Source organism: Chelonoidis abingdonii, chromosome 2 (genome assembly GCF_003597395.2).
Source record: "Chelonoidis abingdonii isolate Lonesome George chromosome 2, CheloAbing_2.0, whole genome shotgun sequence".
Taxonomy (NCBI): Eukaryota; Metazoa; Chordata; order Testudines; family Testudinidae; genus Chelonoidis; species Chelonoidis abingdonii.
The window spans coordinates 92,882,392-92,900,342 of record NC_133770.1 but is presented as its reverse complement, the minus strand read 5'-3'; the positions used below and the strand labels follow the sequence as shown (position 1 = coordinate 92,900,342).

Below are 17,951 nucleotides of genomic sequence, written 5' to 3'. Positions count from 1 at the left end.
AGTAGAGGGCGGGCCCAGGTCCCTCCCTCTCCACTCCCCTCCTCCAAGGACACTAGGGGAGTGATTAAGAACTGGTTCAGAGGCAAGCAATAGCATCCTGAACCTACCCCAGAGAAGAGAAAGCGCGAGACCCAGCAGAACAGTACCGGCAATTTGCCACACAAGGCATTATCCAACAGCAGGGAACAAATCAAAGAACATAACATTACCGGCACTGATCTTGCCCTAATAGCAGAACCCTGCTTTACTGTACTACATTAAACTGCAAATTCAATTTGAGGGGGAAGCTGAGAGTTACTAAAGTGTGAATTAATGAACAACCACCACACACTTCAGGTGTGTTACATTAATGTCCCTTTAATAATATATTTACAAATACAGAAAATTTATCTAGAATATTCAGAAGGGAAAAGTAAAATCTATCATGGGGTTCATGAAAAGCATGTTATGCCACAAACAGTTAGTCATCTTAAATAAAAGTACAAAGCTGGCAGATACAGAGAACACAGAGGACTTAATACATCTATGTTTGAAGTGAAGCTTGATACAGTATTTGCTCAGGAATATCATAGGGTGGACACAGAATTGGTTGACAGGCAGTCAACTGAGAATAATTATGAAGGGGAGGGCAATTAAAAGGGTCAATACTGGGCAAACAGAACCTTTCCTAAAAAATTTAGAGAGTTAGCTGTTTAAATTCTGCATAAACAATTGGGAATAGCTAAAGTTCACAAAGAGACCCTAAAGTAGCAGGAAGTCTGCATGTATAAATTTCTATTTATGAGGAGAGGGTAATGGAAATTAACACAAATACCCAAGAGAAGATAACAAAGGGGGAATATAATAACTCTAAATGATTTAGAGTTAACAATATAGAATACAGCAAGAAATTAATGAAGATGGTCAAGGGATTAAAAAAAAGAATTTTTTCAACTGAGATAAAGGATGAGTATGAGCTAAGCTGAAAATGCAATGGGGCAATTGTTTATTATGCATTCAGCCTCCCCTCCCCATCCTCACCTCAGCCCCTAAAGAGGTTACCAGAATTTACCTGGCTGCAGCATAGCAGCAAGCAATGCATGCAGATAGGCACCAAACTGAGCCCTGATCCACTCGTCTCCTCCCTCCCAGCCAGTGCCATCGAGGAAAACATCATCCCTGTTCTCAGTTACATGCTTCACCAAGTAGTCTGCAAATCTCAGGTCAGCAGTTGTGAGGTTCAGGATCTTCCTGAGTTCTGGATCATGGATTTGGACAAGGGCTTCCTCTATCTGATTGAAATAATTCCAAGGGGAAAAAAAACAGTCTAATTAAAACCTTCAGCATATAAAATCTGTAGTATTTTTTGTCAAATGAATAATTCATCCCCACCTACAACCACAACCAAAGTTAAGGAGAAACTGATGACCAAATTATGCTTCAACTGATCTCAGAATACAAGATGATGGTCTGAAGTAGCCTGAACTTGATGAATTTCCTGGCAAAAGCTGCAGAAGCTTTGTCAGGATTTTGGGTACCTTCCTATAGGGTATGTTCCCAGAGATTCTTTCCTAAGACTTTGATCTATTGGCTGGCTGAGTTAATTTGCTACCTGCATATACACCTCTACCCAGATATAACATGGCCCGATATAGCATGAATTCGGATATAAAGCAGTAAAGCAGCGCTCTGGGGGGGCATGGCTGCGCACTCCGGCGGATCAAAGCAAGTTTGATATAACGCAATTTCACCTATAACACAGTACGATTTTTTGGCTCTCGAGGACAGCATTATATCGGGGTAGAGGTGTAATTATTTAATGTTGTTTGGTGGTCATCATTATGCAATTGTAAACTTAATTCTTAGGGCATCTACAGCTTTCTGTTTGGGAATTTTTTTATTGACGCTTAATATAAAGTAAATAAACATGAGGAAGAGCATATTAGTGTTACCATAACTGTGTCTCTTTCTCAGTTATAAACATTTATTTTTAAGATATTATTAGGCAGCCATGAAAGTTCACTAAGACAAAAATAAACCATGACTACCAAAGAGTCATATGGAGCTGTAAACACTGGATATAACGTATTATACCAGAAATTTATTAATATTTTTGAATGTGAACAAAAGTTAAGGTTTTCCTGCTTAATAACTTACATAAATGCAAATATACAGAATTCTAGCACTATAAGTGTGAGACTTCTCCATCTCTATTGTATTTAAGGGCTTGTCTCCACAGTGAAGTTGTTCTGGAATAAGATAGGATGTGAATTTACAGCACTATAGCTATTCCAGAATAGCTCTGTGTGTGGACACACATTTGATTCAGTCAATTTCCTTTGATAGACAAGCCCATAGCATAGGACATAGATAGTTAACTGAACACACATCATGAAAACTTGTTTGGTTGTCCACTTTAAACAAAGTACAAAAATTTTCAGTGAACCTAACTGGAAGCTTAGGAATATTTTTGCATATGTTGTCTTTTAATAGAAAGTATACAGGTAAGTTGTTTGGAGCAGGAACTATCTTTCTGTTACGTGTTTGTACAGAGCCTAGGACAGTGGAGTTTTGGTCCATGACTGGAACTCCTAGGTACCGATACAAAAAAAAAAAAAAATGTATTTAACAACTTCATTAGTAAACAAAGGTTCTTATTTTGACTTAAACACGTTCATAATGCAACCTCTCTTTTTTTAAGTTTAAAAAGTTTTTAAGAAGAGAATTCATACTTCTACAATTGCATCACTTAGATGCTTCTGCTGCCGGAACAGGATGTTGGTGGCTCCCGCAACAAAGCCACGGACTGTTACATCAGAGAGGAGGTGATGCTGTTGCAGTGCCATGTATGGCAAGCAAAGGTAACCCTAAGATAACGGAAATGTTAAATGATTAGTAAGATAAGAGGAAGGGAAAAACACCCCAAAACTCATCTTACTGTACTTACCCATCTCCACAGTCCTTCCTAGAGCTAAACAAAAGCAAGACCACCACCACACAGAGAGAAAAGCCTGATTATTGCTCTGCACCATGTTCCTAGCCACACTGCCCCTGGAGTCTGATGTTGCTTTCCTGCATTAAGCAAACATGAGAAACCAGGTTCCACAGAAATGGAGTATACTTGGTAATGGCTTATGGCAGCTTTCACTCTTAGGGTATGGCTACACTTACAGATGTACAGTGCTGTGAGTTAAACCCACCTTCGTACAGCTGAGTAGGGAAAGCGCTGCAATCTGTCCACAATGCTAGCTGCCAGCGCACTGTCGTGGCCACATTTGCAGCTGCATTGGGAGCAGTGCATTATGGGCAGCTATCCCAGCATTCAAGTGGCTGCAATCTGCTTTTCAAATGGGGGCTGAGGTGGAATGTGACAGAGTGTAGGGGGACAGAGAGTGGGTTTTTGGAGTGCTGAGAGTGTGTCAGCACGCTGTCTTGTAAGTTCAGACCCTCCTCCTTCCTCTGCCTCTTTCACTCACTGAAAGCAGACAGCAGCCGTTTCTTTTTTTCTCATAGACCAGATAAGTAGCCACTTGCCAAAGTGGAGCCCAAACACTTTCCCCTCCCCCCGCTCCGCCTCTCTCTTCAAGCAAACATTAGCTGTCTGCACTCCAAACGGAGCCCCCCCCCCCGCCTCTCACTCATTCAAAGCAAATAGTAGCTGTGTTTGTTTTTTTGATAAGCAGCCCCCAGAAACAGAGCTTTGAAAGGGCACTTCCTCCTCCAGAGTTCACAACAAAACAAGAGAGGATGCTTCAGTTAAAAGGATTATGGGGAGTCCCCAGAGGTCAATCAGTGCTTAATAACATTATTCCCCGTTTACACTCGAGCACCAGTGTCTCAGCCAATATGCAACAGCTGTTATTCCTCTTGGGGAGCTGGAGTACCAGCAGTGCTGTAGCCACGGAGACACAGTGCTGTATGTGCCTTGCCAGTGTGAACAGGGAGTGAGGTACAGCACTCTGGGAGGCTTTATTGTGCTGTAACTCGCAAGTGTAGCCAAGGCCTTAGTTGACTGGTTGAAATCCAGCCCAGAGCTTCAGATGGTAACAGAGCTGATGAATATGAAATGTGTTTGGTGGTCTCAATCCAGTTCTCATGTCCTTGGCATGCACAGTAAAGAGGACAAGAACTGAACGGATAGGCAGACTATCCTCTCTTCCACATGACTCTTCTGGCAGGACTCAGGTACACTGCCAGGACAGTTAGACACTCGTGCACTGTTGCTATCCATGTTTTTCAGAGACAGATTTTCAGGCTCCAGGGATAACTTTTTGTGAGCATGTGCATGCCTGCTTTAAAAAAAAAGCAGTAGGAGAAAAAAACTATGCTCTGTGCTTTTTAACCACTGTGTCCTTATGATACTAATTATACCAGTGCTTTCCAGGAAAATTTGCTATTTAAAAAAAAGTCTAAGTCTTTGATGCAGGTTACACCCACGTTTTAGTGATACAGCTGGAAGCATTATAATTTTAATTTTAAGATAGAATTAATGTACCCCTTGAAACTCTAACTGAATTCCAACTGTTCAGTTACATAAAGCATTGTGCAGTTCATTCACTAACACTAACAGAAGGACTACAGACATATTGGACAAAACAACAAGAGTGAATGTACATCAGCATGCAGTACATGGCAATTTGAAATATTCAATTCCATTGCAATATGGAAGAAAGGAATAGAACTACTACTTTTTTTCTAGATTAAACAGAAGGATCGCTATCCAGATGAAAAATACCAACAACTAAAACAGAACTGCCTTTGCCAAAGAATAAGAGTCCTATGTTAGAGAGTCACCAACCTGCAGTATTAGGTTTCTGGAAAAATAATATTAAGGAAGTTGACAATGCAATATTTAATTGTTATATAATTTTAACAATCAGACAAGCTGTACCATTTTAGAAATGCTTTGCCATTTAAAATAAAGAGGGCCTGATTCCAAACTCACCATGCAACTATGATGGCTTCTGATTGACACTGGGGTAAATGAGATGAGCATCTGACTTTATATAGCTGGCACTAAAAATTAGTAACCAAAATCCATAACCTGTTTTTTCTTTGTAGTTTGTGCTCTTTTATACTAGGAAATACATTACCACATGGTCAATAAAGCCAATTCATGACCTTTTGGCACAATCTCATTCATCCAGATTTGGTCTGGTGGACTAAACTTTCTTTCCATAGTATGGAACAAACAAACAAAACCAAGAAAACAAACTTGTAAATAATCCTATCAAAATAGCTTCGCTGATTATAAGGCCAGAAGGGACCACTGTGATCAATCTAGTCTGACTTCCTGTATAACACTGGTCATAACATTTCCTTGAATTAGAGTATATATCTTTTAAAAAAAAATCCATTTTTGATTTAAAAATTGCCAGATCTAAAATGGAGTTCAGTTTCACGTTGAATTAAATTGTTTGCTGAGAGTAGACAATCTAGAAGTTATTGAAGGATGCTCATCACTAGAAATTGGTATATCTGAAATTTCCAGTTCTCTGCTTTGATTTCATTAGCTAAACTTGAATGAGAGAGTGCCTTTGTAGGGTGGAAGGTAAACATTAAAAATCATATTGTCAGCTAAATTTAAATTGTTTAGTTCTCCATTTTAAAACCCATCTTAAAATCTTCAAGATTCCCCCACCCACCCACTAATGATTTTGTCCTTTCACCAAATGAAAAAAGCACTGCTTTCCCCCTTTAAACTGGTATTTCTAATTGAGCTGAAGTTAACATGACTTTGCATTTGCTTGTATGCAGTGTTGTTGTAGCCGTGTCAGCCCCAGGATATTAGAGACAGAAAGTGGTAATATCTTTCATTGGTCCAACTTCTGTTGGTGAGAGAGAAGCTTTTGAGCTTACACAGAACTCTTATTCAGGTCTGGGAAATTTACTCAGAGTGTCACAGCTAAAAACAAGGCAGAACAGATTGTTTAGCATAAGTAGTTAACATACATTTCAAAGGACCATTCGAGGTGAAGTGGCCTGTTAACACTCCTCCAGTCACAGAGAGAAAAGAAAAGGGAGGAAAACAGTTGGCAGGGAGTTGTGAGTGGGTTATAGATTGTTGTAATAAGCCATAAATCCAGTACCTTTTGAAGGTTTGTGCAGGTTTCCTTTGAGGATGAGGACTGATAGATCAGATATAGAGGGATCGCTTTGAAAAAAGCGTTCACCCAAAGGTGATGTGGTATTTTTGTCTTTTACCATTTTATTCAGTCATCTGTCCAGAGGATTAAAATATCATTGATTGTATCTCACGTATATCATTTTTCTATCATTAAATCAATGATATACCTTAAATACAATCAATAATATTTTCATCCTCTGGACAATGAAAACTCCCTCAGATTTCTACCACAACGTCAACAATCACAACCTGTCCATTAAACTCTCTCTGGAATGCTCTTATACCAGCATCAACTTCCTGGACACAACAATCAGCTTCAACAATGGAACCCTTACAAGTATATACAAGAAACCCATGGATCACCTGTCATAGTATACTTTCCTCAATCTGAACCTTAGAGTCCAAAAATGAGGTACTAGCATGAAATCCTCTAAGCTTAATTACCAGCTTAGATCTGATATGCTGCCACCAATCAGACTCTGGAGCGCCTGACAATACTGGTTCTCCCCAAAAGCTTCCCTGGGGACCCCCCAAGACCCAGCCCCCTGGATCTTATACCAGAAGAAGTAAACTCTTTCCCCACGTAGTGCCTCTCCTAGGCTTTCCCTCCCTGGGTTACCCCTAGAAGATTCACTGGGATTCAACTCCTTTAGAAATCTTAAACAGAGGCTCCACTCACCCAGAGGCAATTACAGATATTCAGCTCCGTGAATCTAAACAAAGGGATTCCCCATTTCCCTCCCTTCTTTCTCTCTGTCTCCCCACTTCCCTGGTAAGTCAGACTCCATTCCTTGAGCCTCAACTGGGGAAAAAATCAAAACAGGTCTTTAAAAAGCAAAACTTCTTAATAAATGAAGAAAAAAGTATAAAATTATCCTCTGTAATCTAGATGTAAATATTACAGGGTCTTTCAGCTTATAGACAATGGAGAAAAAGCCTTCTCCAGCAGAAAATACCACTTTAAAATACCTTTCAGCCAATCAAGACAACATATAAAACTTCATAACATGCCAGATCCACAGTGCAAATTAACAAAACAATCAAACGACTAGTAAACTGCCTTTTTACTTCAATAACTTCAGTAATTCTGAATATATAAAGAGACTGTAAGAGGGAGATTGGCAAGAAACTTGGTTGCACGTCTAGTCCCTTCTGTCCAGGACTCCAGAGAGAACCTCAACCCCAAACAAACAAAGGCTTCCCTCCACCGAGATTTGAAAGTATCTTGTTTCCTGATTGGTCCTCTGGTCAGATGTTGCAGGTCACTGTTTGTTAACCTTTTACAGGTGAAAGAGACATTAACCCTTAGCTATCTGTTTATGACATCACCATATCTCCCTTCACAGATCCAGTAAACACTCAGCACACACCCCAAGGAATCTGTTCTCTACAGCCAGACACTCAGATACCACAGAATATGCTCCAAAGAGGAAGTCTTTGAGCCACACTCAAAATCACCTTCACAGAACAATGACATTCCACCAGAGAAGTAGATTGAATCATGGAACAGGCCACCCAAATACCCTGAGAGAACATGCTTTAATACAGAAATAAAACCATCTCTCTGACCACACATCCCTAGTTGTCACCTGCCGCCCCCTGACTGGAATCCATACAGGATATCAAAAAAACTACAACCCATACTTAATGGGGACTCCAGGCTGGAAGAAATCTTTCCTGAACCCACTCTTCTGGCCCTCAAACAATCCCCCCCACCCAACCTCTCCCTCTTCTGACCATCAGAAGCAAACTGCTCACAGACCAGGACACACCAACTCAAAGCAGCATCAGACCCTGAAGAACAACTGATGCAAAACCTACAGATATATCTTCATGGCTAGAATGATCAACACTCCCTTTTCACAACATGTGGTGTACTTCTTCCAGTCCCCCAACAACAATAATGATGTGGGTGAAACCAGACAATTACTAAGCTCTCGAATGAACTCACACAGGAAAATGATAAAAGACAAAAACACCACATCACCTGTTGGTGAACTCTTTTCACAAAGCAATCACTCTGTAACTGACCTCTCAGTCTTCATCCTCAAAGGTAACTTGCACAACACTTCAAAAGAGAAGCTTAGGTGCTTAAATTCATAACTTTGCTAGACACTAAAAATCAAGGACTGAATAGAAACACTGGATTTATGGCTTATTATAACAGTCTATAACCCACTAATAATAGTGATCAATGGCTCCATGTCTAGTTGGCAGCTGGTATCAAGAGGAGTGCTCAAAGGGTCAGTCCTGGGGCTGGTTTTATTCAATGTCTTCACTAATGATCTGGAGGATGGCATGCATACCCAGCAAGTTTGCAGATTGCACTAAAAACTGGAAGGAGTGGTAGATACGCTGGAGCATAGGGATAAGATACAGAGGGACCTAGACAAATTAAAGGATTGGGCCAAAAGAAATCTGATGAGGTTCAACAAGGACAAGTGCAGAGTCCTGCACTTAGGACGGAAGAATCTCATGCACTGCTACAGATAGGGACCGAATGGCTAGACAGCAGTTCTGCAGAAAAGGACCTAGGGGTTACAAAGGACAAGAAGCTGGATATGAGTCGACAGTTTGTCCTTCTTGCCAAGAAGGCTAACGGCATTTTGGGCTGTGTAAATAGGGACACTGCCAGCAGATCGAGGGATGTGATCATTCCCCTCTATTCGACATTGGTGAGGCCTCATCTGGAGTACTGTGTCCAGTTTTGGGCTCCATACTACAAGAAGGATGTGGAAAAACTTGAAAAAGTCCAGCAGATGACAACAAAAATGATTAGGGGGCTGGAGCACATGACTTATGAGGAGAGGCTGAAGGAACTGGGATTGTTTAGTCTGCAGAAGAGAAGAATGAATGGGGATTTGATAGCTGCTTTCAACTACCTGAAAGGGGGTTCCAAAGAGGATGGATCTAGACTGTTCTCAGTGGTACCAGATGACAGAACCAGGAGTAATGGTCTCAAGTTGCAGGAGGGTGGTGAAGCACTGGAATGGATTATCTAGGATTATCTCCTTCCTTAGAGGTTTTTAAGGTCAGGCTTGATAAAGCCCTGGCTGAGATTATTTAGTTGGAGATTGGTCCTGCTTTGAGCAGGGGGTTGGACTAGATGACCTCCTGAGGTCCCTTCCAACCCTGATATTCTGTGATTCTACAAATCCCTCCACATCTGCTTTCCTCACTCCCTTCCTTTTCTTCCAATGACTGGAGGACTGGAGGGGTGTTAATGGACCTCTTCACAGTCTCTTGAAATATGTCTTAACTACTTATGCTAAACAATCTGTTCCATCTTGTATTTAGCTGCGACACTCTGGTCTGGTCTACACTATAGACTTACATTGGTATAACTACATCAACCAGGGGTGGGAAAAATCCACCTTCCCGAGTGGCATAGTTATACTGACCTTACCCCCAACTGCAGACAGCGTTATGTCGGTAGGGGAGCTTCTCCCATCAACATAGCTACCGCCTCTCAGGGAGGTGGATTAACTACGCTGACGGGAGAACTCTTTGTAGTTGGCATACAGCATCTTCATTAAAGGGCTACATCAGTGCAGCTGCGCCGATGCAATCTTTTAAATGTAAACCTGCCCTCTAAGTAAGTTTCCCAGACCTGAAGAAGAGCTGTGTGTAAGCTTCAGAGGGGTAGCCATGTTAGTCTGGATCTGTAAAAAACAACAAAGAGTCCTGTGGCTTATAGACTAACAGATGTATTGAAGCATAAGCTTTCCTGGGTGAATACCCACTTTGTCAGATGCAACTTTGCTGCCTGATCACTCTGTAAAAGATGAGACACCCCATCAAGAGTCCAGACACTAGCCTTTTAGGGTCTTTTGCTGCAGCAAGTCACTGTGCTGTGATTCAGCACTGCCAGCTGTTAGTTTTGTTTCGTTTCAAGGTTCAAGTGCACAAATATGAGGTGTGTCTCACACAGACATTTTCTCTATAACTTATTTCTAAGGCTATGATTAGGTCACAGAGGTCATAGAATCAGTGACTTCCATTGACCTCTGTGACATTTTCTGCCCTGGGCTGGAGCTCTCAGCCAGCCCTGCCTTTGCAGCGCTCAGCCTCCAGTGCTGCCCAACCACGGCCGGCAGGACCCCGCGCAGCTGCCCAGCCGTGGCCAGCAGGACCCCCTGCACCTGCCCAGCAGCAGCGGGGACTCCCCAGAGGTGCCCAACTACAGCTGCAGCCAGGGGTATCCTGCAGCTACCAGCTTCCCGGGTGAGAGGACCCTGCAGCAGCCCAGTCCCAGGGGCAGGGGGACCCTGGAGCTCCTATGCACCACATTGGTGGGGGCTCTGGGAGCCCCAACAGCGGTGGGTGATAAACCCACCTATCCCTTTTGTCTGGGATGTTTTTAGTGAAGGTCAGAGACAGGTCATGGGCTGCTGTGAATTTTCGTTTATTTCCTGTGACCTGTCCATGACTTTTACTAAAAATATCTGTGACAAAAACTTAGCCTTACTTATTTCCAACTGCAGTATGAGTAACATCTATGCTAGGTGTAAGTGTGTTTAATTTTTAATTTGCTGAGTCATGTCTGCCTCATTAGTCAGCTCATTGCTGTAAGCAAAGCAAGGTATCCCCAATAGAGGGTAACCTGCAATGCAAATAAGAGGACTACATTAAAGCCAGAATAAATATATAACCCTCCCGCATGAAACAAAATGGACTGAAATTATTATTAATTTTTTTTTTTAACATAGATATTCCTCAAGTAATGCCTCCTTACCAAAGATAGAAAGAATGAAAAACTCCATGATGTCCACTAGGCACCTTATCTTGCGGATTTGTCTAGCAAGTGCTTAGATATTACAGCAAAGAGAACTTTAGGAAAAGCCTAAATGGCCGGGATCCATAGTAACACACCCTAAATGAGTACTTCCCACATCTTTCTTTTATCAAATTTTATAATTACATTAGAAACACTTGTACTTACACAACAATCCTTTCTATTAATTAAGACATTACTAAATAAATTAAGATTTCTAAGCTCTTCAGAAGCAAAACAGAAACAATACATGGGGGACCCCATCTAGGGCAAGCTGTTAGTGTCTGCAGCTAGTTGATCAAGGAGTGTCTACAAGTCATTGCCTGTTAACAACATGACTTAGAAAAATAAACTGAACAGTCATAGATCCTGGGAAGTAGTGCATATGCATGTGGGGTGGAAAATACATCCAAGAAAGTGAGGTTTTTTATTATACAAAAATAAAGTCTCTTGTCAGAGTCTGCACTTGAATACTGAGCAATACTTTAAACAGGCTTTAAGTTGGGCACCTAAAATTGCTTTTGAAGTCACTTTTGAAAACTTAGGTCTGAAAGTGCTGGTAAATATTTACTAAGTATACCGTAATTATCAAAATGTTTACCTTAGTAAAAATAGCCAATGGCATGCCATACTGGTCCTCCTCCAACCCCGATATCAGTCCTGGAACAAGAACCACATGTCCTGTTTTAGCCTGAGGTTGCACAGTAATTGGAGGGCTTTCCGACATTGTGCATTCTTTTGAAAGGATTTCAGTCTGTTCTTCTTTCAAGTTAGTATCCTCCAAAATACTAGGATCCAAGGTCTCCCAGTCACTTTCAGAAGACTCTGGAGAAGTGCGTGAAGGAGGTTTCAAATGTTGTCCAGTGCCATTGGAGGACTGTGATCCATTGCAATTCTTTTCAGAATGGAATAAAGGCACATCTGTTTTCTGAGCATCCTGGACATGATTTCCTGATAGCTTCCTGCCTTCATCACCCATTCCTGAGTTTGTATTTGAAATGTCAGCAGCAGACACAGAAACATAATCATCTAAAGGGGGAGTAACTTCCCGCAGGCCAGTATCCTCTGATATACTCTTTCTTGGTCTGTACTGTGAACTGTCAGTAAGACCATGTTCAATCATACCTGGAGGACAAAACACATACACAATATCATCTCACCAAAGATTTCAGTGATTTTTGATAATGGCAAAGTAGGAAATGCTTTTTAGTATATCAAAAGTGTCATGCATTTTCATTGCCACTTTAAAAATCCAGTCCACCTCTGCCAGAGGCACTGACTTTCTAATGTCCTCAGGCCTCATCCCGTCCCTGCCTCTTCCCGCCCCTGCTCTGCCTCGTTCCACCCCCTCCCCCACTACTCCAGCTCCTCCTGCACACCGCGGAACAGCTGATTGTGGTGGGCAGGAGGAGCTGGGAAGAGGGAGAGAAGCTGATTGGGTGAGTGGGGGGCTGCTGGTGGGTGCTCAGCACCCACCATTTTTTCCCCATGGGTGCTCCAGCCCAGAGCACCCATGGAGCTAGCGCCTATGACTTCGAAACAAATGGATCAGCACTGACATTCTGCATTGGCAAGTGTTATTTAAAGTTCAACAAACATTTGGCAGGAACACAAACCAATATGCAGCCTGCAGAGATAAAATAGACTTAGTTTCTTGTTCCTAAGGTAAGGAGCACTCAAGAAATATCAAGTGTTATCAGGTTGTGTGCATGTGTGTTTCATAAAAATATTACGCAGCTGGGTGTGTGAATTCATTGCGGCTATTATACTCTGGCAACATACCAACACAACCCCTGTGTCACATAAATCCCCCCCGCTCAAATATATCACTGTCAATTTCAGTTATGAACAGAAATTACACAAGAAAGAAATAGCTGAAACCTGCTTTTCCTTACCAGGAAAGAGAGACAGGACAGTCATCAGTGCTCCCACCAGTCTATTTACTGGAGAAATATAAAACACCACCTGTGGGGAGGGGGATGAAGGGAAAATTAAGAAGACAGATTCAGTCAGAGACAAAAGCAAACAGAAACCAATAAACAAGAGAATCTGAGGACATCTAAAAAAATATTTTTTTTAATCAGTTCATGGAGAATTTCACTTCAATAAAAGTCCCTGTAACATTTTTATTCAGATAAATATTTAAAGAGAAGACACAACAAGGCATTTACCATACTTGGATGATTCAATCTTATCCTGGTTGGTTAGATCAGTTTCAGGGGCGATAAGAATGACTAGCTACCATCTTAATGATTGTAGAAGGTCATTTTTGCAATTCAATCAATTTGGTCCTTGCTGGTGCTCACTGTTGAAGAACGGGTGAGATGCCACATAGCCTTTAGCTGACTGGAGAATTGCCCTAGTCAGGCAGTCAGAACAGTTTTAAAAACCCATGCATGTGAAGGAATATCTCTTCTTCCCACACATGGCCAAAATTTTGTTTGTGGCATGGTAATTATATATTTAAGGTTAGTGCTTTCCATAATTCTAGTGTGTTTTTCCTTTAGTTTGTCTGGGTGCACATTGACTTCATTTCCCCCTATAACAAACCAGCAAATAGTGTGATCCTGGCAATAAATATCCAAATGGCCATAATCTGCAGATGGTGTCTCAACCCAGCAGTAGTTGGGAGTTTGAGACAGGCTTCCTCCTACCTGTGGGACGGGCATCAACCCATGAATTAATGGGAGTTGAGCCATGGAAGAAAAGGCATCTTTCTGATCAAGAATGGGTGGCATTATTGGGCATACTGGCTTAGTATGTTTAAGGTTTTTGACTGTACAGGTTTCCCCACAACTATTCTGGAACCTTAGCAGCTGTTCGGAAGCAGTCAGTACAGGAAAACAGTGTGTTCTCTCTCTCTCTCTCTCTCTCTCTTTTAGCAGACAGCACCTCTTTTAGGCAGTAGGACAGCCTGAAGAAAAATATAACTGAGACTTACACTTCTCTGTGGATTTAAACTAAGTTGACCTATTTATTTTAATATTTATTTTTATTTACTGTGACTAAAGTTAACATGACTAGAGAGACATGACCTTGGATACTAAATATATATTTCAGATAAGTATGCATACAAGTCACAAAAATCTAGAACTTGAAAAAAAATCTAAAGCTTGCTTCCTTTGCTATTTATATTATTATGTATTTTATGTTTAAATGAAGTTCTTTTTTTCTGGACCTTATGCACTACGAATTTTCACTTTACAATGGTGAGTGCGCTGTTTAGGTCCTAGAGTAGCAGCTGTTAGTCTGTATCCGCAAAAAGAACAGGAGGACTTGTGGCACCTTAGAAACTAACAAATTTATTTGAGCAGAAGCTTTCATGGGCTACAGCCTACTTCATTGGATGCATAGACTGGAACATATAGCAAGAAGATATTTATATATACAGAGAACATGAAAAGGTGGAAGTAGCTATACCAACTGTAAGATGCCAATCAACTGAGATGAGCTATCATGGGCCGGAGAAGAAAAACTTTTGAAGTGATAATCGAGATGACCCATAGAAGGTGTGAGGATCTTTAACATGGGGAAATAGATTCAATTAGTGTAATGGCCCAACCATTTCCAGTCTCTGTTCAAAACTAAGTTAATTGCATCTAATTTGCATATTAATTCAAGTTCAGCAGTCTCTCTTTGGATTCTGTTTTTGAAGTTTTTTTGTTGTAAAATTGCCACCTTCAAGTCTGTCACTGAGTGGTTAGAGAGGTTGAAGTGTTCTCCCACTGGTTTTTGAACATTATGATTCCTGATTTCAGATTTGTGTCCATTTATTCTTTTGCGTAGAGACTGTCTAGTTTGGCCAATGTATATGGCAGAGGGGTATTGCTGGCACATAATGGCATATATCATGTTGGTAGATGTGCAGCTGAACAAGCCCCTGATGGCATGGCTGATGTGATTAGGTCCTATGATGGTGTCACTTGAATAGATATGTGGACAGAGTTGGCAATCTTACAGAATCTTACAGTTGGTATGGATACTTCCACCTTTTCATGTTCTCTATATGTATAAATATCTTCTTGCTGTATGTTCCAGTCTATGCATCCAATGAAGTGGGCTGTAGCCCACGAAAGCTTCTGCTCAAAATAAATTTGTAAGTTTCTAAGGTGCCACAAGTCCTCCTGTTCTTTTTATTTAGGTCTTGATATTTCCCATCCATTCCCTTATGCAGTTGACCATTTCTCATTATCATTTGTACCAATTCTCACAGTGGCTTTTCGTGATATGTACCTCCATCCCTTAAAAACTGTTATGAAAAGTTCCCTACCGAAGTTTACCAAATTTTACTTGCCTTTGCTCTAGAGTAACTATTAATTTTTTCCATTATTGACAGTTTGTGAGCAGAATTTATACACCAACACACACACAGAGCAGTTAATCAAGGGGATAAAGTTTTCTAGTTTTATTTATACCTGCATGTAAACATACTTGAGCATTGGGTTTTACTCCAGACATATTTAGCGTAGTATTTATCTTTCACTAACATACTCTCTATAGAGTCATATAAACAATTACATCTCCATTTCAATCATCTCCTTCATCCTACAGACCCTACCTTTTTCTCTAGAAGAATCAATTTAAAAAGAATTAAGATCTGCAAAATAAGAAGAGAAAATTAACATGGTGGGTGACTAACAAACAGGAAAAAACCACACATTTACATGTGTGTACGTGTGTAATATACGTAAATTCATCTTTCATTAAAAATGTTTCCCTTAGGTTATTTCATTGGCCGGGAACAGGAACCCGTGGCCACTGGGAGCTGCAGGGAGCCATGCCTGCAGATGGTCCACATCAGCAAAATGTCTCGCAGCCTGCAATCAGATTACCTGATGGACCACATGCGGCCCGCGGGTTGCCCACCACTGCTCTAAGCATTCCTAATCCCCACAATTTATACAATAGCCCAGGGATTAGGGCATTTACCCAGGAGGTGGAAGGTCTGATCTCAAATCTCCACTCTGCCTGAGAGGAACAGGGACATAAACCCAGGTCTTTACTTCCTGAAGAGTGCTCTAACCACTGCACTATGGTGTATTCTGAGGCAAGTTTCTTTCAATCTCTACTACTGAAGTTGTTCCACTTCGCATAAAACAACAAAATATTAATTCAGCCATAGAGAGAATGAGAATGACTCTATAGTCCAGCAGTTAGGGCACCTATCCAAGATGTGGGAGAGTCAGGTTCAAGACCCTGCTCCTACCAGGCAGAGTGGGGATTTGAACCTGTGTCACCCACATCCTACATTAAGTCCTCTAACCACTGAGATAACAGGTTTAAGTGGAGTGGCACCACCATCTCCTACTCCTTGGTGTATGTGGTTGGGTTTTTTTTGGTGAGTTATTTTTTTTGTGATATATGAATAAAGGAAGTGACGAGTACTTGAAACCTGTCTACTGGAGACACTTCTAGTAGGGGAACGAGGGGAGGAAAGAGGGAATCCCTAACAAGGGTAGGGCCAACAGAGCAGGTTGCTATATCTCCCTCCCCACAACTCCTGGCAAGGAAATATGGGTAGTGTGTGGTGGCAGGAAGGGTGAGTGGCTGGAACATATCTCCAGAGGGTATATGGTCCCTCAAACAACAACCCTCAGGTTGCACCAACCTGCACCTGAGGCAAAAAAAATCCCAGGAGGCTGTATCCAGCTCCTTAGCAGCACCCCCTAGGTACAGCAGAGAGTCTGGACCTTAAAATATGAAGTGTATGTGTGCACATGCTTAGCTGTCAGTTGCTCATTATGCAACCTACATTTTTACCATGTAAAAAAAGCATGCTGCTGTACTTTATTAGCCACATGAAGAAAGCGTACCTTGTGTCTAAACTGAAGGACAAGATCTCGGGGAGACAGACCTAAAAGATTGAGAATAAATCCATTGGTGAAGCTTTGCAAGGGGTATCAACTGCTTTCTTCCTGTCCCCCATTTTTCTATTGACCAAATCACATAAGCTAAAGTGACACACGATGATTTCCCATTCTCATGGAAAACATGCTGGTGATTTCATTAAAAGAATTCAAACCACCTTCTCTTCCTTCTAAGCATGAGAGTTGAAAGTAAGATGGACACTCTGCATTCCAGAGGATGGCTATTTACTTTCATACTGAAGCCAGCTGGTTAAAGCATTTCCCTATGGGAGCATTTGATTAAACAACGACTTTTAGTTCTCTTTCTAGACCACAATTCTTCCTATGGTATGTGGAGCAAAGGATGTTGGGGGAGACTTTCAAGGCATACAGGGCAGTGAGGTGTTCAACTCCCTTTGGAAGTCAAAAGGAACTGGGTTCCTAACTACCATTTATGCCCTTGAAAATTTCCCCCACAATTAAAATGTTCAAAAAAGCATAGTTTTCAGAAGGAGCTGAACAGCTCACTCACTAAATCAGTGTTTCCCAAACTTGGGACGCCACATGTGTAGTGAAAGCTCCTGGTGGGCCGGGTCGGTTTGTTTACCTGCCACGTCCGCAGGTCTGGCCAACCGCTTCCAGCAGCTCCCATTGGCCTGGAGATGCGAACCGCGGCCAGTGGGAGCCGCGATCGGCCAGACCTGTGGACGCAGCAGGTAAACAAACCGGCCCGGCCCACCAGAGACTTTCCCTACACAAGCGGCGTCCCAAGTTTGGAAAACACTGCACTAAATGTATATCATATCAAGAGGCATGACTGAAGTATCCTGGATTACAACCTAAAATGAGATCCACATTATGGAAAAATAGATAAAGAGTAGTTTACCTGAAAATTATTTAAGTCCATAAATGAGAGGGAAAATAATAAAGTCCCATGCAGGCACATAAACCTGTGGTCCTAAATGTTAAGGCACATAAACTAGTTCAGAGGAAATGATTTGGCTGATATAACATTATATATTATTGCTTTTTAAAACATCCTTTACCAAGATAAACTTGTGACCCCTCCAGTGTAGTTCCTCCCAAAGAGCTATTCATATGCTCATAAAGTTCCTGTAAAAGTTAAATAAAAAATATTAATGGCACATGAATACCACATCTGATGAGTAACACCTGTTCTAAAGAGCTACCCAAGGGACCAGAATAAATAAAATAATTTGTTTCA

The 17,951-nt window shown here is 41.4% G+C and overlaps 1 protein-coding gene and 1 long non-coding RNA gene across 2 annotated transcripts in view; one reads left to right on the top strand and one right to left on the bottom strand.

The window, feature by feature from the left end:
• The window catches only part of LOC116817269 (uncharacterized), a 40,527-nt gene extending 34,592 nt beyond the window's left edge, over positions 1-5,935 (top strand). Inside the window, exons 2-3 of the long non-coding RNA XR_012655244.1 lie at positions 2,733-2,840; positions 4,679-5,935. This is a non-coding gene — a long non-coding RNA (uncharacterized LOC116817269). The remainder of the gene's footprint in view (positions 1-2,732; positions 2,841-4,678) is intronic.
• AVL9 (AVL9 cell migration associated) overlaps positions 1-17,951 on the bottom strand; it is a 68,001-nt gene that overhangs the window by 9,713 nt on the left and 40,337 nt on the right. The window contains exons 6-12 of the mRNA XM_075062582.1: positions 17,773-17,839; positions 16,694-16,734; positions 15,439-15,477; positions 12,776-12,845; positions 11,482-12,005; positions 2,712-2,846; positions 1,052-1,271 (exon numbers count right to left, since the gene is read on the bottom strand). Coding sequence (XP_074918683.1) covers positions 1,052-1,271; positions 2,712-2,846; positions 11,482-12,005; positions 12,776-12,845; positions 15,439-15,477; positions 16,694-16,734; positions 17,773-17,839 — 1,096 coding nt within the window. The remainder of the gene's footprint in view (positions 1-1,051; positions 1,272-2,711; positions 2,847-11,481; positions 12,006-12,775; positions 12,846-15,438; positions 15,478-16,693; positions 16,735-17,772; positions 17,840-17,951) is intronic.